Source organism: Streptopelia decaocto (genome assembly GCF_964273445.1).
Source record: "Streptopelia decaocto genome assembly, chromosome: 6".
NCBI lineage: Eukaryota > Metazoa > Chordata > Aves > Columbiformes > Columbidae > Streptopelia > Streptopelia decaocto.
Window position 1 is genome coordinate 26005820 of NC_138660.1, and position 27578 is coordinate 26033397.

The window sequence follows — 27578 nt, forward strand, 5'->3', positions numbered from 1 at the left end:
CCACGATTTCACCCCAAAGTCTTGACTTCTGCACAGGAGAAGGTGATGTGATTGTTACCTGCACCCCCAGCAGCGCGTTTATTTCAGGCATGAGCGCTTGTTCCTGCCGCTGCTTTTCCTTTCCCTGCTAATTCCTTTCCTTCCTGTGGTTGGGTTTTTTTGTTGTTTCATTGTGGGTATGAACGGCGAGGCCCGTGGGATGCAGAACAGCAACAATAGCTTCAGAGCCCCAGCTCGTACTGGGGCGAGGAGAAAAACAGCAAAGCAAAGCCCAAATCAGGGCAAACAACCCTGTTTCCTTCCATTTTCCTCCCCGTCTCGGTGTGCGGAGCCGTGTCTGCCGCTTCTCCCCCCTTCAGACAAAGCCACTGGGCTTTCCGAGTGGCGTCTCCTTCCAACATTTCCACTCGTTTCGGGTTTGCTGTTTGCCTAAAGAAAGTTCCACAGCTTCCAGGGGGTCAGGAGGTGTTTGCCCAACCAGGGGGACGTAGAAGCTCTTTGGTGGCCATGACACCCGCTGTCCCCTCTTCCAATCACCTCAAGCTGGTGTGAGTCGCAGCACACACAGATTCCTTTATTTCCGATAAACGCTCAGGACCAAGTAGCATCCTGAAGGTGGAAACCTCCGAGCTGGGAATCCTGTCTTTATTTCCAGCTTAAATTGGATCAAATAATTTCCTCGTCCCCTTTTACCCCGAATCCTCGCACAAGTCAAGGATTGTTGATGGTTTAGATGGAGGCGCGGTGTTCAGTTCTTCCAGCAAAGCGCTTGGCCTTGAATGTATTTCCAGGAGTCCTCGGTGGTTGGAGAAGAGGATGTTTGGATACGTCCTTGCGTGGCTAAAATGAGATCGTGATTTCTGAATTGAAGGGGTTTGATCCCCTCGGAGGTTGTGGCTGTAGATGTTGGTGCAAACAGCTCAGAACTGCTTTTCCAGAAATCACTGCACCTAAAGCCATATTGCCCATCCCAGACCAAATAGGGAACTTTTGAGGAGTTTTGACGCTGGGTATGTGGGTCCTGAGGAGCGACCTGGCCTGATTTGTTTGTTCGCTGCAGTTTCAGTCATGCAGGGAACAAATCCTGACTTACTTCTTGCCCAGAGCATCCCTGAGTGTGGGCAGGGGGTGAAAATGCTCCCAAACAGCCATTTCTTCTCCATGGGAACTTCTCAGCAAGCACAGTGGTGTTTTTTTTCCAAAAAGCTTGTTATTTTAAAGCACTTATCTATATCTAAACTTTTCTGTTCCTGAGAGACAGGCGGTGGAGACGGGAGGGGAGAAGCGACGGGTGCCAGGAGAAAATTGCTCTGAGGACGCTTAGATTTGCGATGTTCCTGAATCACAGATAGTTTGGGTTGAAGGGACCTTCAAAGGTCACCCAGTGCCCCCCCTGCCATGGGCAGGGACATCTTCACCAGCTCAGGTTGCTCAGGGCCCCGTCCAGCCTGGCCTGGGATGTGTTTTCCAGCACAGCCCTTTCCTCCGCTGTTCAATGTTTCCAGGGACCTGCCTGCTCTCCCACGAGCTTGCGGGAAAGCAGATACCAAACAGCCTCCACCCCAAAAATCTTGTTGCTCCAAAATAAGCATCCTTTGCTCAGGGAGAGCAAAAATCCCCTCGCCCCAGCGCAGCCCCGGGTTAAAAAGGATTTTCCAAAGCTGGTGATGCCGGAGACAAAAAAATCCGGGTCTGTGACAAGGTGACGTCTGGGGGAATTCAGAACGGAGCTTGTTTAGACCAGAACAGCGATGATGCCGCCAGCACACGCACTGAATGCTTCAGGGACGTTCACGAGGATAATCCCGTCTTCCTGCTCCCAAATGTCAGTCTGGTGCTCCCTCTTTTCCTGATCAAAACCATCAGCCCTGTTTTATCCCCTTTCCACCCCACAGGTACAGGAGCCCCTCGCTGCATTTTCAGGCAGCTCCTCTGGTCCTTTGTCCTTGGGGACGGGCAGGGGACCGCGGCTGCTGGGACCTGGGGATGCTGTGGCAGGGGCTGAAGGCTCCCGGAGGACACAGCTGGGGACATGCAGGGACGTGGGCAAAGGGGAAAGCTGGTTCCTCACACGTTGGCATCGTCTTACTCACTGGAACAACGTTCAAGGCTTGGGCATCTTATCTCAGCCCTTATCCCAGGCAGTGATAGAGGAGCCGAGTGATGGAAACCAGGCAGTGCGAGGAAAGTAAAGCCGGGACGGTTGGGTTGGGTTGGTTTGGGTTGGGGAGATGCTGCTTTGGGAGGGTTGGTTAGAGCCAAGTTTATTCACTAAGAAAGCAAAAAAAAACCCAAAATAAGCAAATTTAAAACAGCCCTTGGTTGACAGGATATGTGGTTAAGCCCAGGTTGTGATCAAGGTAGGAGAACAACCAAATTTGGGAGAAGATGGGCAAAGGATGTGGCCACCAGCCGCTGGAGGGATGGTACATGGAGCAGTGGGGCAGATGGTGGTGGCCCCACAATGTGGCAGTTTTGGGGTGAGGAAGAGAAATTTTGGGGCTACGATGTGCTGGGGGTGGATGCTATTGCCATTGGGGACCTCCCTCCTGCCGTGACGGACACAAAGCGGGCCCAGGGGGGGCAGGAAAAAGGCTTTTCCAGAGAACTTTAAAGTGGAGATTTCCTCATCTGTCCAAAACATGACGCTTTTCAGAAGGACAAAGCAAAACAACCTCCCTGGTTTCTCTGGCTGTCCCGGGTGCCACCCCTGCTGCCAGCCCGTGTCCCCCGTCACAGCCCTGGGGCATCGCTGTCCCATGGGATCCGTGCTCTGCCCTCCCCACCCGAGCTGCACCCGGGGTGGGGGGACTTGGCACAAGAATCACTGGGGGTCTGGGGACCGTGGTGTGGCATCTGCAGAGATGCCCAAGTCCAAAATCCACGGCAGAGCCGCCACGCAGCCGTTTCTCCCCACTGTGAAATGCCTACAAGTGTTGTTATCCCTTCGTGGGGATAAAACCTCCGGTGTCTGACCTCCAGCATCGGCCCCGCGTCCCCAGCGCCATGGCAGGGACAGGCCGTGCTGGGCCGCGGCGCAGCCCCGGCCACGGGCCCGGCGATGACGTCCCCCTCCCTCGTTGTTTTTGGATCCTCTGGCCTCTTGGCTGCCATTCTTTGTACAAAAGAGCCCTCGGAAGGGTGGGGAGCACCCCGGCCCCTGCTCGGGTGGGTGGCTGGTGGCCAAGGTGATGAGATGTCATCTTCGGAGACCTCCAGCACTCCGACCCCGATGGCGTCCTCCCGTCCCCTTGCTGGCCTGCAGCTCTTTTCCCAGCTCCCACCTTTGGAGCTGGAAGATAATCCAGCAAAGCTCCTCGCTCCTGCGCTGTCCCCAATTTCGGTGGCCCGAGCCAGGTCCTGGCTCATCCCCAGCCCCTCCTGCCCCTGGGGCAGCGGAGACAAGCACGAGAGGGGGTCAGCTCCAAATCTTGGAAAGAAAACGCAGCCAAGAATTTATTATTCATGTAACCGAAGCCCAAGTGGGCTAAGAGCAGATTTAGCTCAGATTGGATGTTGCAGAAAAGGAAAATAAAGCAACAAACACTTGTTGGACGGTGCTAGTAACTCAGCTTTGCGTTTCTTTATCTGCTCCTTGGGGAGCGGTTTCTCGCTTTGGGGTCCCCACTGTGTCACCCAGGTGTCCCCATGCTCCCGTGTCCCTCTGGGGAGCATCCGAGAGCATGGAACACATTGATCTGTGCAGAAAAACCGCCCCGTTACGGCCTGTCCTCAACCTCGGTGCCTCCTGCGAAGGTGAGGAAATGGAAAATAAACGAAGCGTCGCCGCTTGGCCATTGGAAAAGTGACTTGATTGAGTGGAACTGATGCTGCGGGCAGAGGGACGGGGGCTCAGGAGCCACAAACCCCAGCAGCTGCTCTGCAGGGGCCTCGCAAACTCGCTGCATGAGGTGACATGTGGGCTGGTGGCACCAACGAGCCCACCCGCCACAACTGCATCCCTGTCACCTGTGTCCCTGTCACCCATGACAGACCCGCAGCCAAATGAGTGACCACAGTGGGAGAGCAGACAGGGTGCATTTATTAGGGGACAGCTCCAAGCAGTGTCACTAGGGTGTGACATCCTCCCCCCAGGCATTTATCCCCCTCCCAACAGGGATAAATAGGGGTTTTTATGACCTTTTTTGCCTGTTTCTCCTGCCATTTTCCCACACACACCCCTCCACCCCATTTTTCCATCCGTGTGTCCATGTTCAGGCTCAGCGCATCACATCAGCCCAGTGTGGGGACTGTCCCCAGGGTGGGAGCTGCTCCTGGGGGGACAACCCAGCTGGGACAGGGCAGGGAAGCCACTGGTGGCCTTTGGGAGCAAAGCCCGCGATGCTGGGGAGATGCAGGGCATGGGGACAGGTGACATGAGTCCGTCCCTGTGTCCATGGGGTGGCGGTGGGTCCAGCCCTGATCCACAGGGTGACATGAGTCCATCCCTGTGTCCATGGGGTGATGGTGGTTCCATCCTCTGCCACCATGGGGTGACAGTGAGTCTGTCCCTTGCCACCATGGGGTTGCAGTGGTTCCATCCCTGCATTCACGGGGTGATGCTGGATCCGTCCCTGGTGCCACAGGGTGATGGTGGGTCCCTCTGTGTCTCCATGGGGTGACATGGGTCCATCCCCTGCCACCACGGGGTGACATGGGTCTGTCCCTGCCTCTACAGGGTGATGGTGGGTCCGTCTCTGCTGCCACCAGGTGATGGTGGCTCCATCCCCTGCCACCACCGGCTGATGCTGGCTTGGTCCCTGTCTCCATAGGGTGATAGTGTGTCCGTCCCTGTCCCCACGAGGTGACATGGGATGGCTGCTGGCTCAGCTAGCAGCTCCCCCCCGTGCACAAGAAGATCCCCATGGCCATGCCCAGCAAGGCCAAGGTCCCCAGGATCAGACCCAGCACCAGCGGAGCATGTGACCGGCTGCTCTGTTTTTCTGCAAGAGACGACAGGGACACAGTTGATGACCGGGGCCACCCCACATGTCACCCTGTCCCCGCCCCAGCCCCGGCACAGACCTGTCCCGGCGCTCTGCGCCCGCAGGATGCTGACACAGGTGGTGTTGAGGAAATACTGGAGGTCCTGGGTGGTCGTGGGGTATTTCATCAGCTCCCGCTGGGCGTAGGCGGCCACCGCGTCCCTGCCGGGCCAGCGCCGCTCCCAGGTGGCATTGGGGACGTGGAAGCTGAGGAAGGCTGTCCCGTTGAGGGTCACCTCACAGAATCACAGAATCACAGAATGTCAGGGATCGGAAGAGACCTCGGAAGCTCATCCAGTGCAATCCCCCCATGGAGCAGGAACACCCAGATGAGGTTACACAAGAAGGTGTCCAGGCGGGTTGGAATGTCTGCAGAGAAGGAGACTCCACAACCTCCCTGGGCAGCCTGGGCCAGGCTCTGCCACCCTCACCCCCAACAAGTTTCTTCTCACATTTAAGTGGAACCTCCTGTGTTCCAGTTTGCACCCATTGTCCCTTGTTCTGTCACTGGTTGTCACCAGAAAAGCCTGGCTCCATCCTCCTGACACTCCCCCTTTCCATATTGATCCCCAGGAATGAGTCCCCCCTCAGTCTCCTCTTGTCCAGCTCCAGAGCCCCAGCTCCCTCAGCCTTTCCTCACACGGGAGATGCTCCACTCCCTTCAGCATCTTGGTGGCTGCGCTGGACTCTCTCCAGCAGTTCCCTGTCCTGCTGGAACTGAGGGGCCACAACTGGACACAATATTCCAGGTGTGGTCTCCCCAGGGCAGAGCAGAGGGGCAGGAGAACCCCTCTGGACCTACCTCATAGAAGCTACGGGCTGTGCCGTTGGGGAAGAGCCGGCAGCCCAGGCGGCAGCACAGGCTCTGCGTGTCTGCGGGGACAAAACATGCACCAAGTTTATGAAGCATCATCCTCGCAACACCCGACCCACCCACGCCCAGCTTCATCTTTGCTCCGTTTAGGTGTGGCGACAGCTTTTCCAAGGGCTGATTTTCCCCTTCCTCGCCTGCGGTTTGAGAGACGTGGGAGGATTTTCAGCTCAGGGTGAGCGATGCGTCGCTCTCGCCGGAGGATGCGGCACGGGGAACGTGGGGCGAGGGGAGGCGTGTGGGCTCCCACCGGACACCCCGAGGGGAGAAAACGCTCCCTGAGGGCCAGGTAGAGAAATGCAGAGCTGGGGGAAAACTGCTTTTGGGGGTAAGAAAATAAAAAAGAAGGTAAAACACCCCATGCACAGGAACATTGGAGGTAGTGGGGCTTGTGGAGCAACGCAGGCAGGAACATGAAATTGTCACCGGCAGCATCCCATGGAGGCTGTGGGGTGCAGGGGGGTGCAGGCAGGGTGGAGGGGGGGTTGCAGGCAGGGTGCAGGTGGGGTGCAAGATGGGTGCAGGTGAGGTGCACGTGGGGTTTAGGCAGGAGGCAGGTGGGATGCATGTGGGATGCATGTGGGACGCAGATGGGGTGCATGTGGGATGCAGATGGGGTGCATGTGGGATGCAGGAAGGGTGCCTACACCTCCCCGTCCCCCCGGGCTGCATCCCCCAGCCCTTTTCCCCAGGGGCAGCAGGAGGTTGAGCATCACCCATGGTGAGCTCCGGGTGAGAAATTCCCGGCTCCTTTTGCCCAGAGCTAGGTTTTGCACGTGGCCGTGTCCCCATCCCTTCGCCCAGCTGTCCCTAGAGAGCCAGTTCCCCTTCCCCATGCATCCCCGTGCCCCATGGGTACCACTCACAGTTGATGGGTCTCTCCTTGCTGAAGAGCTTGACCAGCTGGCTGAAGTAGTGCAGGTAGTTGGTGACATCCTCCCGCCGCCGGGCCCAGGCGTCCGGGGGCTCCAGCGGCAGCACCTGGGTGACATTGAGCCCCTCCAGGAGGTGGCTGAGCCGCCCATCCAGGCTGGCGTTCCCCGAAAACTCCGAGCTGCCCTTGGAGACGCGGGTCCGCTGCAGCATGGTGAAGGTGAGCGGGGCTGCGAGAGACACCACACATCACCCACCGCCTCATCCCCTTCCCGTAAGCCCTGTGTGTGTCCCCCAATGCCAACCACACGTCTCTCCATCCCCACTTGTCACCGTGTCCTCGCCTTACCCGCCTGCTCTGCCCCGCAGCCCAGGGCCATGCAGAGCAGCAGCAACCGCAGCATGGTGGGGACGGGGACACGGCCAGCGATGGGGACGGCAATGGTGGCCCCACGGCCGGCTTGGCGGGGAGTTAAACAGGACCGGGGAGGTGGGGCTGCGGGAGGAGGAGAGTGGGAGCCCGGCCAGGGCTCTCCCATTTCCTCAGCCCGAGCCACCCGCACCCCTTCGCTGCCAGACGGGCCAGGGGTGGCTCCGAGCTGCCACCAAGTCCTACGGGACCATATGGCATCACTCCAGCCTGTGGGGAGGGAGCAGCCGGTGCTTGCCTCAGTTTCCCCATCCCTTGGATGGGCGGGGCCCCGTCCCCATGCATTTGCGTGATGCTGGAGGTCGGTGATGACACAGCTCTCCAGGAGGGGACGTGGGAGGATTTGGGGATGGAGGGGAGGAGCACCCCACTGCACCCGTTGGGGCTGAGGACAGGCACCCAGCACCAGTGTTTCCACAAACACTGATGCGACAGGACCCCCGTCCCCGGGAGGATGCGACCCTGGGGATGGAGCATCCCCGTAACCCCCATAAGGGGCTGTGGAATTGGGACCGAGAAACCCTGGTGCTGGGCTCGCCCTGTGTGTTTGGTTTTTAATTCTACCTAAAAGAATCATAGCAAACAATTATTTTGCAAATATAATAGGCTCAGGAAGGATCTCTCAGCAAAGCAATTTTTTTTAATAACGATATTGCAACACTGGGTGTTCTACCTAAAGGTCAGCACACACAATAGGGCAAAAAGCCCCTGTTTATATCCCCCCAAAATCCCAGCCGCTATTTCCCTCCCCTGTTCCCCATTGGCTGGTACTTCAGGGTTTACAGACCACCCGACCTGCCTCGGTTTACATACAACACCCTTCCCCTTATCAATCTATTTAAAATGCGGATTCCTGGTACTTTGGCTACCCTTCCCACTAAATTAACTTGTTCCTTACAGGTGTGGTGCTGGTACATTCCGCCCCAGGCTGTGCCAGCGAGGCGAGCCCGATATTTTAATATACACTTTGTATTTTTCAACGTTTTAATCTATAATTTTGTAAGGAACATTTAACAAAGAACTGTTGTTTATACATAACTGAGGACCTGGCGCCTGATCCCATCACAGGGGAAGGACCAAAAGACATCAGACTACGAATCCTTAATGTAAAAAAACCATCTTTCCAGAATATATCCTGATACCTGTATTTACAAGTTAATTTAGGGGGGGGAGGGTGGACAAAGTACCAGGAATCCACATTTTAAATAGATTGATAATCACAGAATCCCAGAATGTCAGGGGCTGGAAGGGACCTGGAAAGCTCATCCAGTGCAATCCCCCCATGGAGCAGGAACACCCAGATGAGGTTACACAGGAAGGTGTCCAGGCGGGCTGGAATGTCTGCAGAGGAGACTCCACAACTCCCCTGGGCAGCCTGGGCCAGGCTCTGCCACCCTCACCCCCAACAAGTTTCTTCTCACATTTAAGTGGAACCTCCTGTGTTCCAGTTTGCACCCATTGCCCCTTGTCCTGTCACTGGTTGTCTCCCAGAAGAGCCTGGCTCCATCCTCCTGACACTCCCCCTTTCCATATTGATCCCCAGGAATGAGTCCCCCCTCAGTCTCCTCCAAACTAAAGAAAAGGGGAAGGGTGTTGTATGTAAACTGAGGCAGGGTCGGGTGGTCTGTAAACCCTGCAGTACCAACCAACGGGGAACAGGGGAGGAAAACTGCGGCCGGGATTTGGGGGGGATATAAGCCTGGGCTTTTTGCCCTATCGTGTGTGCTGACCTTTAGGTAGAACACCCGGTGTCGCGACATCGTTATTAAAAAAATTGCTTTGCTGAGAGACCCTGCCTGAGCCTATTATATTTGCAAAATAATTGCTTCCTACAGCACCGTTTCCCAGCGCGCCGCATGGCGCGATATGTCGCGACATTATGGCATGCATACGGCGCGCTCCGATGTGGCGCGCCGGGGGGGCGTGGCCGAGCGGGCGATGGGCGTGGCCTCGGTGGAGGGGGCGTGCCAGGGGGGCGTGTCCCGCGGTGCCGGTTCCCGGAGCGCAGCGATGGCGGCGGCGGAGCTGGAGCGGCTGCGGATGGCGGGGGCCGGCATGGCCATCGCCGTGCTCACCAGCGGCGGCGACGCGCAAGGTGGGGCCGGCCGGGGGCAGCGGGGCGCGGGGGGAGGGGGGAGCTCGGCCCCGGGCCCGCCCCGTGGCCGCCCGGTCCAGAGTCCGCGGGGCCTCGGGGTGCGCAGCGGGGACGTGGCCCCGCGTTCGTGCCCTGGGAGAGGGGGACACCCCGCTGCCGTGTGCGCCCCACGGGGGAACGGTCGGTGCTCCCCATCGCCATCACCCCGGGGCACCCTCTGCTGGAGGTCACCGGCCCCACGGTGGGGGGGAAGCCCCACGGTCCCCCCGCCAAGGGATAAGCGACTGTTAGTATATCTCGCTAATATTGATATCACATCTCGCTAATATTAATATTACATCTCGGTAATATTAATATTACACCTCACTAATATTAATATTACATCTCGCTCTCGAGCGACTGCTCCTCCGCACCTCCCACACATGCAATGAGTTTTCCCAGTCTCAGCCTGCGTGGGCATCCCCCCCACCTCGAGAGGACACTTCAGGGTCACCTATAGAATCTGGTCCTCTATGGGGCGTGGGGCTCCCCCCAAGATCACGTCTCGCCTTTCCAGGGATGAACGCCGCCGTCCGCGCTGTCACCCGCATGGGAATATATGTGGGAGCCAAGGTGTTCCTCATCTATGAGGTTGGGGCACCCCCCTTCTCCCCATCGCGGGTTGGGGGGGAACCACCCCCCCGGTGCCAGGGAACCCCTCACTGTGCCCCTGCTTCTCCACAGGGCTACGAGGGGCTGGTGGAGGGGGGAGACAACATCAAGCAAGCCAACTGGCTCAGCGTCTCCAACATCATCCAGCTGGTGAGGCTCAACCGTGGCACCCCCAAATCCCACCCCCTCCCCAAACCTGCATGACGAGGTGTGCGTCCCCCCTGTCCCATTTTCTCTCCGCAGGGTGGGACGGTGATCGGCAGCGCCCGCTGCAAAGCCTTCACCACGCGCGCCGGGCGGCTACGTGCCGCCCGCAACCTGGTGGAACACGGCATCACCAACCTCTGCGTCATCGGCGGGGACGGCAGCCTGACGGGCGCCGACATTTTCCGCTCCGAGTGGGGGGGCCTGCTGGACGAGCTGCTCCGAGAGGGTGGGTGACCCCCCCAAAACCCTTAGAAAAGCATTCAAGGGGTGTTGGGGTCCATCCATTGCTGGGCTCCTCCACAGGATCCTTCCCAATGGTGCGGGAGAGACAGTAGGACCCTAAAATAACTGGTGACGCAGGCATGTCCCCACTAAACAGGGCAGATCAGCGAGGAGGTGGCGCGGCAGAACTCCCGCCTGAACATCGTGGGGCTGGTGGGCTCCATCGACAACGACTTCTGCGGCACCGACATGACCATCGGCACCGACTCGGCGCTGCACCGCATCATGGAGGTGATCGATGCCATCACCACCACGGCACAGAGGTGAGCACTGGGGACTGGACCACCCTGACATCTCACCCACCCTGAGAGAGGTTGTCCTCTACTCTGCCCTGGGGAGACCACACCTGGAATATTGTGTCCAGTGGTGGCCCCTCAGTTCCAGCAGGACAGGGAACTGCTGGAGAGAGTCCAGCGCAGCCACCAAGATGCTGAAGGGAGTGGAGCATCTCCCGTGTGAGGAAAGGCTGAGGGAGCTGGGGCTCTGGAGCTGGACAAGAGGAGACTGAGGGGGGACTCATTCCTGGGGATCAATATGGAAAGGGGGAGTGTCAGGAGGATGGAGCCAGGCTCTTCTGGGTGACAGCCAGTGACAGGACAAGGGGCAATGGGTGCAAACTGGAGCACGGGAGGTTCCACTTAAATGTGAGAAGAAAGTTCTTCCTGGTGAGGGTGGCAGAGCCTGGCCCAGGCTGCCCAGGGAGGTTGTGGAGTCTCTTCTCTGCAGACATTCCAACCCGCCTGGACACCTTCCTGTGTAACCTCATCTGGGTGTTCCTGCTCCATGGGGGGATTGCACTGGATGAGCTTTCCAGGGCCCTCCAGTCCCTGACATTCTGTGATTCTGTGACATTGCACCCACCCTGGGCATCTCACCCACCTTTCTTCTCCTCTCCCCGTGTCCTTGCAGCCACCAGCGGACCTTCGTGCTGGAGGTGATGGGCCGCCACTGCGGGTAAGCCCTGGGAATGGGGAAGCCCATCGGAGGGACGGGATGGTGGTTTTTGGGGCCACTACTGTCACTGTGTCCCCAGGTACCTGGCGCTGGTGTCTGGCTTGGCCTCGGGCGCTGACTGGCTCTTCATCCCCGAGTCCCCTCCGGAGGACGGCTGGGAGGACCTCATGTGCGAGAGGCTCGGGGAGGTGAGCGGCGGGTTCCCTACAGTCCTGTCCCCATTTTGTCCCCGGGAAGTCCCCGCAGGGACCCGGCTGAGCCCCGCGACCATCACCCAACCCCTGTGAAGCTTCGGGAGCTCCGGCCATTGTCCCTACGAAACGGGGTGCTCAGCCGAGCACAAATCCAGCCCTGGTACTCCAGGGGCAGCACCGGCTTGGGGGCTCAAAACCTGAGCCCCCCGCAGGCAGGGGAAGGATTCTGGGGGAGTTTTGGCTGAGCCCCAGCGGCCGTTTTCCTCCTCCCGCGCCAGACGCGCAGCAGAGGGTCGCGCCTCAACATCATCATCATCGCCGAGGGCGCCATCGACCGCAGCGGCAAACCCATCTCCTCCAACTACGTGAAGGATGTAAGAGCCGCCCCGGCCCCCGGTTTGGCCCCCGCGGTGACTGGAGGGTCCTCGGTGTGACACCCCCTCTGCTCTGCAGCTGGTGGTGAAACGCTTGGGCTTCGACACACGCGTCACCGTCCTGGGCCACGTGCAGCGCGGAGGGACCCCCTCAGCCTTCGACCGCGTGCTGGTAGGTCCTGGGGAGGGGACACGGTGTTGCGGGACACCCTGTGGGAAGGAGCAGGGAGCTGGGGAGCCCCCCGTGCTGTCCCCCTGCCTGGTGCGGAGGGTTTTCTCAACCGGTCCCCGCGGGCTGCGTCCTGCTGAGCTACATGCCAGTTTTTCCCCTTATTTGCTGCGAATTTCACGGGTTTGAAAGAAAACCAGCGGCTCTCTGGCTGTAAATCATGTGTGGAAGCAGCCACGTGGTTCCCAAGCCCAGGGGAGCGTCGTACCCGGCTGGCGCGGGTGTCCCCGGTGTCAGGGGACAGCAGGTGGCCCAGGGAACAGAGGGTGTCCCTTTCCCTGGGCAGAGCAGCAAGATGGGGATGGAGGCGGTGATGGCGCTGCTGGAGGCCACCCCCGACACCCCCGCCTGCGTGGTCAGCCTCTCGGGGAACCAGTCGGTGCGGCTGCCGCTCATGGAGTGCGTGCAGGTGGTGAGTACCGGGGGGGATGGGCACACGGGCCCATGGGTGGGGGTCCTGCCAGCGCGGGGGTCACCCCGCTGCATCTTCTCCCCGCTCCCGCAAGACAAAGGATGTGCAGAAGGCCATGGACGAGAAGAGGTTTGAGGAGGCCATCCAGCTGCGTGGGAGGTGAGGATGTGGGGAGACACGGCCAAAAGGGTGTGCTGGGGGGGGGGGCTTCTCCCCGTGGGTCCCTAAGGCCACACTGCCTTGTCCTTGCAGGAGCTTTGAGAACAACTGGAACATCTACAAGCTGCTGGCACACCAGAAGCCGGCGCAGGAGAAGGTGAGGAGGGATGAGGAGCAGGCAGGGGACACCGTCCCCACCTTGGGGACATGCAGCGAGTTGCTACCCCCTTGTCCCTGTCCCTGCAGAGCCCCTTCAGCATGGCCATCCTGAACGTGGGTGCCCCCGCCGCCGGCATGAACGCTGCTGTCAGGTCGGCCGTGCGCATCGGCATCTGCCAGGGCCACACCATCTACGTGGTGAGCGACGGCTTCGAGGGCTTGGCCAAGGGGCAGGTAAGGGGGATGGGGAGCCTGGGTGCTTTGGGTTTCACAGGGGGGTGCGTTTGGGCTTGGAAGGGGGTGGTGGGGTGTTCCACCTGCCCCAAAACCGAGAGTTGCTGCTTGCAGATCCGTGAGGTCGGCTGGCACGACGTAGCGGGCTGGCTGGGACGTGGCGGGTCCATGCTGGGCACCAAGCGGTAAGCACAGCCCTGGGGGGGGCTGTGGGTCGGACACCACTGTCCCTGGATGTTTTGGGGACCCCTTGTCCTCACTGTGTTCTCCCCATCTCTCCTCCCTGCCGCAGGACACTGCCCAAGACCTGCATGGAAAAGATCGTGGAGAACGTGCGGAAATTCAACATCCAGGGGCTGCTGGTCATCGGGGGGTTCGAGGTGCGGGGAAAACCTGTTTCAGCAGGGACCAGGGGGGTGTCAGCATCCCAGGGCCACCCCTGCGGGGCCAGCACGTCCCCAGCGCTGGGTGCTTGCAGGCGTACGAGGGGGTGCTGCAGCTGGTGGAGGCCCGCGGGCAGTACGAGGAGCTCTGCATCATCATGTGCGTCATCCCCGCCACCATCAGCAACAACGTCCCCGGCACCGACTTCAGCCTGGGCTCGGACACGGCCGTCAACGCGGCCATGGAGGTGAGGTCCCATTTTGGGAACGATCCAGCATCCCGTCGCAGCCAGGATGGGGTGTCTTGGTGTGACCTCTCCTTTTCTCCCGGCACAGAGCTGTGACCGCATCAAGCAGTCGGCCTCGGGCACCAAGCGCCGCGTCTTCATCGTGGAGACGATGGGCGGCTACTGCGGGTACCTGTCGACCGTCACCGGCATCGCGGTGGGCGCCGACGCCGCCTACGTCTACGAGGATCCCTTCACCATCCACGACCTTAAGGTGAGCAGGGCAGGAGCTGCTCGCTGGTTTGGGTAAAATAAGAAGGAAAACGGGGAAAGGGAGCGCTCCGGCCAAACCCCATGAAGCCACTGGGTGACGTTAGTGGCTTCATGGGCCAAATGAGAGGAGCAGAAGGACCTGGGATGGCGGCAGAGAACATGGGCACTGCTGCCATCCTGGTGTCTGTGTTGCAGGCCAACGTGGAGCACCTGACAGACAAAATGAAGACGGATATCCAGAGAGGGCTGGTGCTGCGGTGAGTGGGGACCGCTGGGGATGTTTGCTGGAAAACCCAGCCCCATGGTGGGGACTTCGTACCAGCACTGGTGTGGCCAGCAGGCCCAGGGCAGTGACCGTCCCTGTGCTGGGACCTGGGGAGGCCAAACCGCCAATCCTGGGGGCAGTTTTGGGCCCCTCACGCCAAGAAAGATTTTGAGGTGCTGGAGCAAGTTGAGAGAAGGGAACGGAGCTGGTGAGGGGCTGGAGCACAAGTGTGATGGGAGCGGCTGAGGGAGCTGGGGGGTTCAGCTGGAGAACAGGAGCTGAGGGGAGACCTTCTGATCTCTGAACTGCCTGAAAGGAGCTTGGAGCCAGGGGGGGTCAGGCTCTGCTCCCCAGGAACAAGCGCCAGGAGCAGAGGAAACGGCCTCAAGTTGTGCCAGGGGAGGTTGAGGTTGGATGTGAGGAACAATTTCTTCCCCAAAGGGCTGTGGGGCATTGGAACAGGCTGCCCAGGGCAGTGCTGGAGTCACCATCCCTGGAGGGTTGGACAGACGGACATGAGGTTCTCAGGACATGGGGCAGTGCCAGGGGTGGGGGAATGAGCTTGAGGGGACGCGATGAGCTTGAGGGGCTTTTCCAACCAAAATGATTCTATGATTCTTTTATTCTATGGAGCTGAGCCCTTCCCACAGCTGGAGGGGCGGCCCTGGGCACATCAGGGTTTGTCATGGGGGGCACATGGTGTCCTGCCCAGTGTTGCCACATTGAACCAAGGGGACAGTCCTGCCCTAGACACCCCCACTGCTGTCCCCACCCCAGCCCCAGGGTCCTGCTGGGTCTCTGGGTCTCAGGAAGAACAAACCAGCAAAGAACAAGGTGTTCAGGGGAGGATGGAGGGACACCCGGGGATGCCGGGTTACGGAGTGGTCCCCCCACTCCTTCCCTCTGCCCCCCAGCAATGAGAAGTGCCACGAGCACTACACCACCGAGTTCCTCTACAACCTCTACTCCTCCGAGGGCAAAGGCATCTTCGACTGCAGGATTAACGTCCTGGGCCACCTCCAGCAGGTACGGGGGACAGGGCCACATGGGCCACCGCTGTCCCCAAGAGCTGACCGGGTTTGTCATCACCATATCGTTGTCCCCAGGGGGGAGCCCCAACTCCCTTTGACCGCAACTATGGGACCAAGCTGGGGGTGAAGGCGGTGCTGTGGATGTCGGAGAAGCTGCAGGAGGTTTATCGCAAAGGTGAGCCCAGGGCTGGGGGGGATGCTGGTGCCACCCAGCACCTCCGGCTCCTCCGGGTTTGGCCACTCGTCCCCCAGCGAGGTGGCCACGGCGCGTTGTGTCCCCCTCCCAGGCCGCGTGTTTGCCAACTCGGGCGACTCGGCCTGCGTGATCGGGCTCAGGAAGAAGGTGGTGGCCTTCAGCCCCGTGACGGAGCTCAAGAAAGTCACCGATTTTGAGTAAGTCCCCATCCCCACACCCCCAGGGTCCCTCGGGGACACCCCTGGGGACACTTGAGAGCCGTGTCCCCCCTGCCGCACAGGCACAGGCTGCCCCAGGAGCAGTGGTGGCTGAACCTGCGGCTGATGCTGAAGATGCTCGCCAACTACCAGATCAGCCTGACCGAGTACATCTCGGGGACCATGGAGCACGTCACCCGCCGCACCCTCAGCATCGAGAAGGGCTTCTAGTCCCATCAGCCCCAGCCGTAGCCCCCCCGTCTGCGTCCTCCCCGTCCCCACGTGCTGCTGGGGAGCACCAGGTCCCCCCCGTTCTCAGTAGCCCTTGTAGCTTTGCCACCGACCCCAAAAATCAGGCAGAGCCTGGTCCCGGTGCCCAAACCAACCCAATCCTGCCCCAAATCATTGCTGCGGGGTCTGGTGTTGCCAGACCCTTAATCATCCCTTAATAGTTTATTCTTATTATTTAATAATGGGGTATCTTGACTGCCTGAGCCAACTGCTGCTTTTAGTCACGCGGGAGGAGCTGAGAGGATGCGGTGCTGTCCTGGCGCGGGTTGGGGATGTCCCGGGGGCTTTCAGCTCCCCCGGTAAAGCTCCGTCGTCCCGGGGCGTTTGCTTTTTGGGGTGTCTGGAGGGCTCAGCACAGCACACCGGTCCCCGGCCACCTTGCATGCCGTGGGGCCGTGCCCATCATCTCACTGCCGCTCCATGACCCCCCACCCCAAATCTCATCCCGTTCACAGTGCTGCTCTCCGCCTCTAGAGATAAAACCCGCTGGAGCCAAACGCACCGTGCAGAGAGTGGTCACTGCGCGCCGAGTCCCTGCGGGGAGGAATTTGGGGACAGACGGGGTTAGGATGGGGATGAGCAAAACCGGGCTGTTTGCCGGAGCTGGATTAACGCTGGGCTGGGAGATTTCTCTGCTTCAAAGCCCAGGAGAGCGGGACCGTGGCCTCTGGCCACCGAGTGCGAGGTCAGCATCCCTCTGCGGGCAGGCTTGGCAATCCCGGAGAAAAATCGCTTCTCCTTGTTTTGGTTCCCACCTTCAAAGCAAAGCGCAGAAGTGGGTGATTTATCAAGGCGCTGTGTTTGCTAACGCAGTTGCCAAGCGCGCCGGCTCCCGAGCGCAGCGCCGCTGCCAGATGGCTGCTCGTAGCCCCTTTCCCAGGACATTTGCCTCTGGGGGCTTTTGGCTGACGGCTCCAGCCTCTGGGACATCACCAGCACTGCAACATATCATGGTCTTTTGGGTCGAACATAGTTATTTTTTCCCTCCCCGTGGAGTTGTCCCCAAGTGATGATTTCAGTGTTTTTTTTCCCTGTTTGGACGCATGTTTTAGGCTCTGGATGAAGATGAGCATTATTGTATTTTCCCTGCTGGATGGAGGCAGCATCACTGCTGTTCCCAGGCATTTTATCTGCGCTGGGGGAGCAGAATGGGAATTGGGCTCTTCCACCATCCATGTGCCACTTTCAAGGATCCCCAAACAGGACCCCCCCCCATCAGTCACGAACCCCACGCACACCTGACTCACCTCCGAGTCCCTGAGGGTGCTTTGAAAGCCGGTTGTGCCAGATCCGCGCCCGCCGGCATTTTCCACGGCCGGGAAGCGTTTGCTCTTGCCGGTCGATATCTCCCGCTGAGGCAGGTCAGGACAAAAGCCGCTCACGCCGAACAGCCCCGCGCTTGTGCCGTAGCCCACGTGGAGCCTCGTCCTTGGGCGTTTGGCTCTCCAGGTTGGGTTTTCTCCAGCCTGGTGGGCTCGGCAGCAGGGAGGGCACTGCAGGGGGCTGGCACGGACCCACAGCCAGATTTAGGGTGTGAATGGGGACAGGCGTATCCCCACACTGCAGCCCTAACACCTTGTTTCCCCTCCCAAAAAACAAGCCTGGAGTGCCAAGTTGTTGGGGTGACAGCAACAGGCGCAGCCCAAGGGGACACCCACCCTAGCAGGAGCAGGAGGGGACATGGTGGCCCGTCCAGCCCAGTCCCCAAAGAGAGGACGCTGTGACAGTCCCACAGTGCCGGGCAGGCTGCCAGCTCCCCGGTGACGATGCTGGAGCCCAAGGGACCGGCTCCCCCGGGACACCGCGGGTCACCCCGCCTGGCAGTGGTGACACCGGCACCGGCCAAGCGTGATGAGTGCGGCACGTAGGCGGTGAGTTCTGCTGGGGACAAATTGTTGTCAGCCAGGGATTAACAGCTCGACTTGCACAGCGGGTGCCAGAGCAGCCTCAGGCCGTGGCCATCGCGCCACAAACCAGCCCCGGTGACGCTCCATTGCTCTCCCAGTAAAGCTTGGTGGGGGTCCAGCCCAAACAGCAGCCCCAGCACGGACAGGAGTGACTTGTGCTGCTGCAGGGACAGCCTGGGAGGGGACTTGGCGCAGCACGATGCAGATGTGATGACGGGTGAGTCCCTTGGGCTGTTGAGAGAAAACTGTGGTGCTATAAATCACAGCAGCTGTGTGAATGCAGCTGGGTTTAAGGCAGAAGAACAAGGTCACTTGGGGAGTTAAAGGCATCACAACTCAAGCGATGAAGGTCCAGCTCCCACCACAGCCAAGTGAACGAGGTTGTGGACACAGGGCTGTCACCATCCCCAAGGACGGGGACACTCCTGGTGACACAAAGGCCACGCTGCCCTGCACAGCCCCGAGGGCTCCTGTCCCATGTCCTGGGTGCCATCATCCTGCCTGGGCAGGCTTGGCACAAGCGAGATTTGCTCGGCAGCATTTTTGCTTCCTGCGCTCAGCGGGGACTTGTGGCTGCAAAAAAAAGGTTCCAAAAATCACACAGTGCTTCTGAAAAGCAGCCCCGGGCAGGGTCAACAGCACTGGACGGGGTGAGGAGCCGTTTCACAGATCCGGTGAAGCGGGAGGATGCGGGGGCCCCAGCCTCCTCCTGCTCCGTGGGGCCAACAATACAAGCCCTGAACCACACGTAATGGAGCAATAAATGCCCAGAGTCATTTGCTGAACCCCAGCCATGACGTACACGTCCTCGAGGGATAGCTGGTTTTATTTGGTATGTCACAATGGTTGATTTGGTGTTTAACAGCTCTATAAAATCTTAGTAAACGCAGCTTTTCCAGTTAAACGCCACCCCCGATGCCTGCGCAAACCGGACAGTAACACTCGCCGTGTTTTTCTCCTAACTGCAAAACGCACGGGGGCTTTTTACTCAGATGTGAAGTGTTTTTAAGCTGCTCTAACGCCTGCAAGGGCATGTGGGGTGAGAGCCCAGCTGAGCATTCAGGAGCTGGGAGAGGTGTTTGTTTCACCGTGGCTGCACCGAGCTGCTCTTTGGGCCGTCCAACAGATGCTGCGTGCGCTAACGAGGAGCAGAGGAAGTCAGGGGTTGAAGATAAATTAGGAATTCGACATTGACCTTCGCAATCAGCACCAGACAGTTCTTGGCAATCACTTCAGGCGGCGTCTCCCCGACAAGATTTCACAAAACAAACCAAATCTTTGTGGCGGAAGCTGCCTGCAGAGCCTGCTGCACACAAAGAGGCTGGCGGAGGGTTAGGCTGAGGGAGCCACCAGCAAGCGGTGACATTTCAGGCCGCCAGCGGCTTTTCCATGACTGTTCGATCGCAGAGCGCGGCAGCACCTCTCCCTGCAGCCCTGCTCCCTTCTGCTTTGCCCATTCCCCCGCAGCTCCCATCAAACAGCGATGGGAGATACATTAACGGAGCTACGCAAGCAAAGCTCCCAAGAGGCAGATCGGGGACATGCAGAGCCAGGGGCCACGTCAGGAGCTGCAGGGACAGCCAGCACCCCCGTGCCAGTCCCTCGGGGGGCTCTGGGGACGTCTGTCACAGGCACCATCACTCCTCCTGCAGCTCCTTCTTCCGAAAGGCCTGGAGCCTCCTCCCCACCGTCTGCTGGACCATCTCCAGCCCCTCCGCGTCCAGTTCCTTCACGAGAAGCAGGATGGCGTTGAGGACGTTGTTCTGTTGAGATGAGACACACGCTGCTTTATACAAAACACGTTAACACCAGCGTGGAAAAGGATGTTGATTTTCAAAGAAGTGCTCTTTCTAGGAACCCCACCACCTGCAGCTCCAGGGACAGATCCTGGAAGCCCTCAGGGCAAACGTGGGCAGGGACTGGTGTGTGAACTGGAATGCAGGACAAACCAGTCCACCCAGTCCCACGCAGGCTGCCCACACACCTCTGGCTCCCCACCACCCTCCCAACTGGATTCTGCAAGGAAAAGCACATTGAGGAGCAGCCGCCCTCTCCCTCCAGCGTGACTGTGTGTAGGATGGGAAAGGGCAGGAACCCTCTGAGCTGGGGAATTGCAAAAGCTGGTAGAACCACAAAACCATGAGCTGGAAGGAAATCTTGAAGATCCCAGCCCAGCCTCCCACCGACAGAAGACTCCAGACCATGGCTCTGTCAAACCACGTCTTGAAAAACTCCAGGGAGAGATTCCGCAGCCTCTCTAAATAACTGTCCTTCTAGGGAAAGTTTTTCCTCATGTCCAACCTGAGCCTGCCCTTGTTTAATATCTTCTTTTCCCAAAGGCCAGAGCCTGTGGTTCTATCCACGGTGCTGCAAAGCAGATGCACTCGAGTATGTTTAAAACATCAATGAAAGAGAGATCACAGGCAAAAGAGATATCTATCAGAAAGTGGTCTAGATCTCACCTCACCAACTAAAGGAGTGGCACTGAGCCCAGGAGACACCAATTCCCAGGTGAACAGCCAAGATCTATGATTCTCACTCAAGGCTACACCATGGAAAGGTCTGAGGAACCCCCTAAGCTCCGTCTCCTTCCCACCAGCCTGTTTCAGCTGCTCCCAGCTATGTATTCTTAGCACAAGCCCAGGGAAGGGACACACATGAGCAGACAGACCCAGAGGACAAACTCCAGCAGGGTTTCTTTACATTGCATGATGTCTTAAAGATGGAATATTTCAGCTGGAAGGGACCTACAGTGGCCATCTAGTCCAACTGCCCGACCATGCCAGGGCTGAACAAAAGTTCAAACATATTTTTACTGGTGTTGTCTGACAGGTTTGGGGCACCGACCCCCTCTCTAGAACCCTATTCCATGTCTGACCACCCTCTCAGCACAGAAATGCTTCCTCGTGTCCAGCCTGAACCTCCCTGGCTCAGCTCTGACCCGTTCCTGTGCATCTTGACCCTGGATCGCAGAGCTCAGCACCTCCCTCTCCATGTTCTTCCTCAGGAAGCTGCAGAGCCAGGTCACCCCTCAGCCTCCTCTTCTCCAAACTAGACAACCCCAGAGTCCTCCTTCCTTCCAGCCCTGTCACCAGCTTGGTTGCTCTCCTCTGGACATATTCAAGGACCTTTGTAACCTTCTGAACTGGTGGGGCCCAGCACTGCACATGATAAAATGCAATCTGGTCTCTGAATGACACTCACTCTGTTCTTTCGGTTGCAGTCTGTCTCTCGAGGTGAAAATGAGGAAAATTTATCCCTGGGAACAGGCTTCATACCAAGCTCCTCTCGAATTTTGCTGAAGAGGAGGAAAAGCAGATGTTATCATGACCAGCTAGAAGAACCTTACTCTGCCACACCAACCCTTTCGAATCACAGGCAACCCGCAAGAAGTGTCTTGCTAAAGAACTCCAGGCGCATCTATTCACCATCACCACCTACAGAACACAGCAGCTTGAGCAAAGCTCCCACGTGTGGCAGGAGCTTCACAGCTATAAAATATGAACCAGCTGACACAAGGAGCCTGCTCCCCGCTCCCCCTGGGATGAGACACTCCTGTGCCCAGTGCTAACTGGAACTGCACACCCTGTAAAAACCTGCTTGAACAGCATGTGCTGCCACGCTGATGGAGAATCACAGAATCATTTGGTTGGAAGAGACCCTCAAAATAATCGAGTCCAACTGTTCCCCTGCCCTGGCACTGCCCCATGTCCTGAGAACCTCATGTCCGTCTGTCCAACCCTCCAGGGATGGTGACTCCAGCACTGCCCTGGGCAGCCTGTTCCAATGCCCCACAGCCCTTTGGGGAAGAAATTGTTCCCCACATCCAACCTCAGCCTCTCCTGGCGCAACTTGAGGCCGTTTCCTCTGCTCCTGGCGCTTGTTCCTGGGGAGCAGAGCCCGACCCCCCCTGGCTCCAGGCTCCTTTCAGGCAGTTCAGAGATCAGAAGGTCTTCCCCTCAGCTCCTGTTCTCCAGCTGAACCCCCCAGGTCCCTCAGCCGCTCCCATCACACTTGTGCTCCAGCCCCTCACCAGCTCCGTTCCCTTCTCTCAACTCGCTCCAGCACCTCAAGATCTTTCTTGGCATGAGGGGCCCAAAACTGCCCCCAGCATTCGAGGTTTGGCCTCTCCAGGTCCCAGCACAGGGGACGGTCACTGCTGTAGCACAGGTCACGCACCAGAGCGTCACAGAAACCGGGCTGAGCTCACACTCCCAAGAGGCTCCATCTCCGCACAGCTGACATGCTGCAGAGTTAAGTCCCCACCTACAGAAGAGCCCATTTGGCAGATCCAGAACCAGTGCTACTAAACCAGCACAGTAACTGGAGTAACGGGAATCTGCCCCAGCTGCGGGACCAGCCCCCGGAATATCAGGGCTGGCTGGCAGCGTCCTGTCCTGCTACACACAAGTTCAGCCCCAAAATCCCACCAGCTCATGAGCGAGCCCTCACTTGGTCTCCTCCAGGCTCAAGTTGAGCAGTTCACTCGCGGTCTCCGTTGTGGATTCCACAGCGCTGGACCCTGTGGATTCGCGGCAGCCGTTCTCCACGCTCCCCCTGGCTGGCGGGGCCGTGATCTCCTCACCATCGACCAGCGCCTGGGACAGTTCTTCCTCCGTCACAGCTGCAAAAGCCAAAAAGAAAACCCCACTGCGGTGAACTCCAGCAGCCCAGGAAGAAGACGGCACCTGTAACAGGGCAGGTACTGCTGCTGCAGGGCTACACTGCAGGGGTTGGCTCTAAAAATCATCCTTTGTACCGGCCTTGTGCTCCTCCTGCAGTAAAACCCGCACAGGACAACACTGGCAGCTCTCACCAGTCTATCAAAGTGGGAAAGATATCAGGGAGGGATGCAAACATGCTCTGCCATGTCTCTGGAGAAGGCTCCAAAAGCCACCAAATTGCTGTCACCAGGCAGATAATCTTATCATTTTTAGTTTGTTTTTTTTTTTTACAACAGCAGGTCCAATTACAGAATCTTTGTTTTGCCACAGCAAAGGAGAGAGCTCTAAAAAACCACTAATTAGTGGTACTGTCTCAGCTATAATGAGCCTCTCTCAGCTAACATGAACTGGGGCGCTGCAGGGAAGGGTGAAAACCACTTAGAAGTGATGAATCTCACAGAGGAGACACTCAACCTAACAGGTCCTGACTCAAGGAGGAGTAAAATGACACCATAACATGAGGAACCAGCATGTCACTGGGTCCCAGTTCCCACTGCCCACCTTGGTTATCCAGCTTCTGCAGGCTGGGGAGGTTCCGCAGCACTGTCATGCGGTAGCGGTGGGGGTCCGACCCACAGCAGGGGTTTTCCGACAGCCACAGCACCCTCAGCCGGGGCAGGTTCTTGAGGAAGAAGAGCTCATTTAGGCTGGCAATATTGTTCTTCCTCAGGTAGAGTTCGCTCAGGTTCTGGCACTGACGCAGCGGCTCAAGGTCAGAGATGCTGTTCACGCTGAAGAGAGATCACAGAATCCCAGAATGTCAGGGACTGGAAGGGACCTGGAAAGCTCATCCAGTGCAATCCCCCCATGGAGCAGGAACACCCAGATGAGGTTACACAGGAAGGTGTCCAGGCGGGTTGGAATGTCTGCAGAGAAGGAGACTCCACAACCTCCCTGGGCAGCCTGGGCCAGGCTCTGCCACCCTCACCGCCAACAAGTTTCTTCTCCTCTTTCAGTAGAACCTCCTGTGTTCCCGCTTGCACACATTGCCCCTTGTCCTGTCACTGGTTGTCACCGAGAAGAGCCTGGCTCCATCCTCCTGACACTCCCCCTTTCCATATTGATCCCCAGGAATAAGTCCCCCCTCAGTCTCCTCTTGTCCAGCTCCAGAGCCCCAGCTCCCTCAGCCTTTCCTCACATGGGAGATGCTCCACTCCCTTCAGCATCTTGGTGGCTGCGCTGGACTCTCTCCAGCAGTTCCCTGTCCTGCTGGAACTGAGGGGCCACAACTGGACACAAGATTCCAGGTGTGGTCTCCCCAGGGCAGAGCAGAGGGGCAGGAGAACCTCTCTGACCTACTGACCACCCCCTTCTAACCCACCCCAGGTACCATTGGCTTCCTGGCCACAAGGGCCCAGTGCTGGCTCATGGTCACCCTGCTGTCCCCAGGACCCCCAGGTCCCTTTCCCCTACACTGCTCTCCAACAGCTCGTTCCCCAACTTACACTGGAACCTGGGGTTGTTCCTGCCCAGATTCAAGACTCTACACTTGCCCTTGTTCTATTTCATTACATTTTTCCCGCCCAGCTCTCCAGCCTGTCCAGGTCTCTGGATGGCAGCACAGCTGCCAGTGTCAGCCGCTCCTCCCAGCTTGGTGTCATTGGCAAACTTGCTGCCAGTCACTCTATTCCCTCATCCAAGTCATTGATGAATATATTGAATAATACTCGTCCCAGCACTGACCCCTGAGGCACTGCACTAGATACAGGCCTCCAAGAGATGGGAGGGTCAGGGCCCAGTAAGCCTGTCCCTCCGACGCTGGGCTGTTCTGGGGGGAGCACAGCGCTTTTCCAGCCCCCTGCCCTGCAACGGCTTCACCATGAGGCTCAGCCCAGCACTGGGGCATTTGGGGGCTTCACACAGAACAAAAATATATTTAAACAGCGGAAGTAATTTAAAAAAAGGAGGCTCTCCCCTCTGCTGTGGCCTTTGCTTCCCCCAAACACTTGCACCTTTTTCTGCAGCAGTTTCTCACTCACTTAAGGAGAACCCAGATAAGGTTCCCAAGGGAAAAAAACTCAAATTTCCAGATATATTGGCTCTGCAAGATCCCCAGGACAGGTGAAGGATGGGTGTGCTGGGCAGGGGCTTAGAGAAATTAAAATCTGTATGACCTCCAAGAAGCATTTCAACAAGCAAACTGGCCCTACATGGAGACCCAGAAGATCCCATCCAAACCCCGGGGTAGGACTTAGGAAGCAACAATCCAAAGAGGTTTTAACACTTCTGAAAATAGGGATTATTTTCTCAAGGAGCAAAGGAAAAGGTGCAGAGGAGCCAGGAGAGGAATAATCATTTCTGCATGTCTGCCGCTTGTGAAATCAGGCATGAGGAGCTGGGCAGCTCAGACACAACTACACAAAGGTGGTAAGAAATGCAGGGCAAGACATCAAGACATAAGAGAAAGGACATTTTCCCTGCCCTCTCCAAAACCCGTGGCCTGACATTCACCTGAATGTGATCACCTCGATGTTGGGCAAATCCCGGCATATTGATATCTGGGTGGAAAGAGACAAAACAGCAAGTTAGCACTCCCAGGAAAAAAAAAAAACAACCCACAATATAAATAAAAGCAATATAAATCACAAACAAGCAAGAACAGGAGTTTAGGGTGGCTTCAGTCTAACCCAAGCTTGGCAGCACCAGAGATTTGCTGCCGCAGCGGGTGCAGAGTCAGCAGGAGGGGAAGCGCAGACACCAGCCAGCGTCACGTTGCTCTTCTGCTCCAGCAACTCCACAGGCTCCGAGGTGGTTTTCCAGCCATCGCACGCATGAAGGGATCCCTCTTACCCCAGACAGCCCTCCGCTAGCGAGAGAATGTCACCCAAAGTCCCAAACAGATGGGGTGGGACTCAGGGTGCTGCTTTCCACGGGTCTGTGCTGGGACTTGGAGAGGAATTCTAAGCCTTCTCCACAAACGACAGCAAACCCACCAGCCTTTTAAAAATTTTTTGTATGAGATGTTAATCGGCCCTGAAAAGCACCGCAGCTCGCTGGCAGCGGGCCAGCCCGAAGCCAGGCCTGCGCCTTCCTCTGCACCTCAACAACCCCATAACGCGTCCCCTCCCTGCTGAGGCTCCGCTCTGGTATGGGCTGGGGCTCCGCGATGGCAGCCAGAGCCGTGGGGCTGGTCCTGGTGGGATGGAGCGGGCGGCACGGTACTTACATCCGTCAGGTGGCTGCCCCTGCGGGAGGAGAGCGGGGGTCACTGGGAGCACACTGGGGGTCACCGGGAGCACGGGGGGGTTCACTAGGAGCCCCCCTGCTGTCCCCGCACCCCCACTGCCTGCAGCCTGTCCCCAGCAAAGCTGCTCTGACACGGCCCATGTGGGTCCTGCTGTGCCACCCGCAGGCTGCCTGTCCCCTCACCCTGACCCTGCCTGTCCCCCCCAACCCTGATCCTGCCGGTCCCCCACATGCTGACCCAGGCCTGCCCAACACTCACCCAGCCCTGTCTGTCCTCCAAAACCCATCTGTCCCCTCACCCAGCCCTACCTGTCCCTTCACTGCAGCCCTGCCTGTTCAACCCACCCCTGCCTGCACCCCTGCCTGTGTCCCCTGACCCCCAGCTTTGCTTGCCCGCCATAACCCCAGCCCTGCCTGTCCCCTCACCCAGCTTTACTGGTCCCCCAAAACCCATCTGTCCTCTCACCCCAGCTCTGCTTACCCCCCATATGCCAGCTCTGCCTGTCCCCTCACCCAGCCTTGCCTGTCCTCCATATTCCAGTCTTGCCTGTCCCTTCACCCCAGCCCTGCTTGTCCCCCATATCCCAGCCCTGCCTGTTCAACCTACCCCTGCCTGCACCCCCAGCCCTGCCTGTGTCCCCTCACCCCAGCCCTGCTTATCCCCCATATCCCAGCATTGCCTGTCCCCTCATTCAGCCCTGCCTGTCCCCCACATTCCAGCCCTGCCTGTCCCCCATAACCCCAGACCTACCTGTGTCCCCTCACCCAGCCTTGCCTGTCCCTTCACCCCAGCCCTGCCTGTTCAACCCACCCCTGCCAGCACTCCCTGTGTCCCCTCACCCCAGCCCTGCTTGCCCCCCATAACCCCAGCCCTGTCTGTCCCCCATATCCCAGCCCTGCCTGTCCCTTCACCCCAGCCCTGTCTGTCCCCCATATCCCAGCCCTGCCTGTCCCCTCATTCAGCCCTGTTTGTCCCCCCCATCCCTGCTTTTCCCCCATAACCCCAGCCCTGCCTGTGTCCCAAGCCTTGCCTGTCCCTTCAGCCCAGCCCAGCCCTGCCTGTTCAACCCACCCCGGCCTGCACCCCCACGCCAGCCCTGCCTGTGTCCCCTCACCCAGCGCTGCCTGTGTCCCCAGCGCCGCCTGTCCCCAGGCCCAACGACCCCAAGGCCCCACACCCCGCATGCCCGCCCCCTCCCGCCCGGCCCCGGGCCGCTCCCGCCGGCGCCCACCAGCAGTTGAGGCGGCGGACGCCATCGAGCGCAGCGGCCTTGGCCCGGGCCAGCACGGCCGCCCGCGTCAGCCTCATGGCCGGGCCGGGCCGGGCCGGGCCGCGGCGCCAGGGGCGGGCCCGCCGCCCGCGCAGGCTCCTCCCGGCCGGGGCGGGGCGGGCCGGGCCGGGCCGGGCCGGGCCCGGGGGCTCCGCGGAGCACCGGCCTTTCCCGGCCTCCCCTTCCCCAGCGCGGGGTGCTGCTGCCCGGCGCCCGGCTTTGCCTGCCCTCCATCCGGCTGCCGCCCCGAGCCTCTCTGAGGGGCGGCTTTTATTTAATTGCTTCGTATTTACTTGTAATTTTGATCATTGCATCTTGTTAGAGAGTGTTTTGCAGGCATAGCAACGCCTCCATGGATATATATTTATATCTACACCTGAGTATAGCAACGCCTTTACGGATACATGTTTATATCTAACTTTACACGAGTATGAAACGGAGAAATAAACTTAACAGCAGAGACAATTATACTGTTAAGTGTCATTCTTTATTGACAACGTTCCGGGGATCGTCCTCCA

At 58.7% G+C, this 27578-nt stretch overlaps 3 protein-coding genes across 4 annotated transcripts; 1 reads left to right on the forward strand and 2 right to left on the reverse strand.

The window, feature by feature from the left end:
* Nucleotides 1-3418: 3418 nt before the first annotated feature.
* PROCR (protein C receptor) lies at nucleotides 3419-7185 on the reverse strand. The gene is made up of 5 exons (XM_082054914.1): nucleotides 7079-7185; nucleotides 6723-6959; nucleotides 5788-5858; nucleotides 5026-5221; nucleotides 3419-4943 (listed from the first exon to the last, which is right to left on the reverse strand). Exons 1-5 carry the CDS (start codon nucleotides 7131-7133, stop codon nucleotides 4831-4833), a joined length of 672 nt encoding a protein of 223 aa, XP_081911040.1. The 5' UTR covers nucleotides 7134-7185; the 3' UTR covers nucleotides 3419-4830.
* Nucleotides 7186-9062: 1877 nt separating this feature from the next.
* On the forward strand, nucleotides 9063-16176 carry PFKL (phosphofructokinase, liver type). Of its 2 annotated transcripts, none has more exons than XM_082055086.1 (22): nucleotides 9063-9254; nucleotides 9811-9884; nucleotides 9978-10055; nucleotides 10149-10338; nucleotides 10492-10657; nucleotides 11304-11348; nucleotides 11428-11536; nucleotides 11821-11916; nucleotides 11996-12088; nucleotides 12432-12557; nucleotides 12652-12716; nucleotides 12810-12873; nucleotides 12963-13109; nucleotides 13224-13294; nucleotides 13402-13489; nucleotides 13588-13740; nucleotides 13829-13993; nucleotides 14188-14249; nucleotides 15172-15283; nucleotides 15364-15463; nucleotides 15576-15681; nucleotides 15835-16176. In XM_082055086.1, exons 1-22 carry the CDS (start codon nucleotides 9098-9100, stop codon nucleotides 15842-15844), a joined length of 2277 nt encoding a protein of 758 aa, XP_081911212.1. In that variant the 5' UTR covers nucleotides 9063-9097; the 3' UTR covers nucleotides 15845-16176. The 2 variants fall into 2 exon arrangements, with proteins under 2 accessions (XP_081911212.1, XP_081911211.1); XM_082055085.1 differs by having other exon boundaries at nucleotides 9068-9254; nucleotides 15765-16176.
* Nucleotides 16177-17963: 1787 nt separating this feature from the next.
* CFAP410 (cilia and flagella associated protein 410) lies at nucleotides 17964-27165 on the reverse strand. Its single transcript, XM_082055087.1, has 7 exons — nucleotides 27022-27165; nucleotides 25770-25788; nucleotides 25055-25101; nucleotides 23105-23334; nucleotides 22332-22503; nucleotides 21084-21177; nucleotides 17964-19642 (listed from the first exon to the last, which is right to left on the reverse strand). The coding sequence occupies exons 1-7, from the start codon at nucleotides 27096-27098 to the stop codon at nucleotides 19517-19519; spliced, it is 765 nt and encodes a 254-aa protein (XP_081911213.1). The 5' UTR covers nucleotides 27099-27165; the 3' UTR covers nucleotides 17964-19516.
* Nucleotides 27166-27578: the final 413 nt, after the last annotated feature.

Bases quoted from the DNA above. Each gene is read 5' to 3' on its own strand.
- CFAP410 (XM_082055087.1), bottom strand. From the start codon at position 27,098: ATGAGGCTGACGCGGGCGGCCGTGCTGGCCCGGGCCAAGGCCGCTGCG. The intron at 22,504-23,104 runs GTGGGCAGTGGG...TGGCTTTTGCAG, and splicing joins GCAGAAGCTGGATAACCAAG to CTGTGACGGAGGAAGAACTG. The intron at 21,178-22,331 runs GTGAGGGCTCGC...CCTCCTCTTCAG, and splicing joins TTGAGCCTGGAGGAGACCAA to CAAAATTCGAGAGGAGCTTG.
- PROCR (XM_082054914.1), bottom strand. From the start codon at position 7,133: ATGCTGCGGTTGCTGCTGCTCTGCATGGCCCTGGGCTGCGGGGCAGAG. The intron at 5,859-6,722 runs GTGAGTGGTACC...TTGTCCCCGCAG, and splicing joins CAAGGAGAGACCCATCAACT to ACACGCAGAGCCTGTGCTGC. The intron at 5,222-5,787 runs GTAGGTCCAGAG...TGATTCTGTGAG, and splicing joins CAGCCCGTAGCTTCTATGAG to GTGACCCTCAACGGGACAGC.
- PFKL (XM_082055085.1), top strand. From the start codon at position 9,098: ATGGGCGTGGCCTCGGTGGAGGGGGCGTGCCAGGGGGGCGTGTCCCGC. The intron at 11,349-11,427 runs GTAAGCCCTGGG...CTGTGTCCCCAG, and splicing joins GTGATGGGCCGCCACTGCGG to GTACCTGGCGCTGGTGTCTG. The intron at 12,558-12,651 runs GTGAGTACCGGG...CGCTCCCGCAAG, and splicing joins TCATGGAGTGCGTGCAGGTG to ACAAAGGATGTGCAGAAGGC.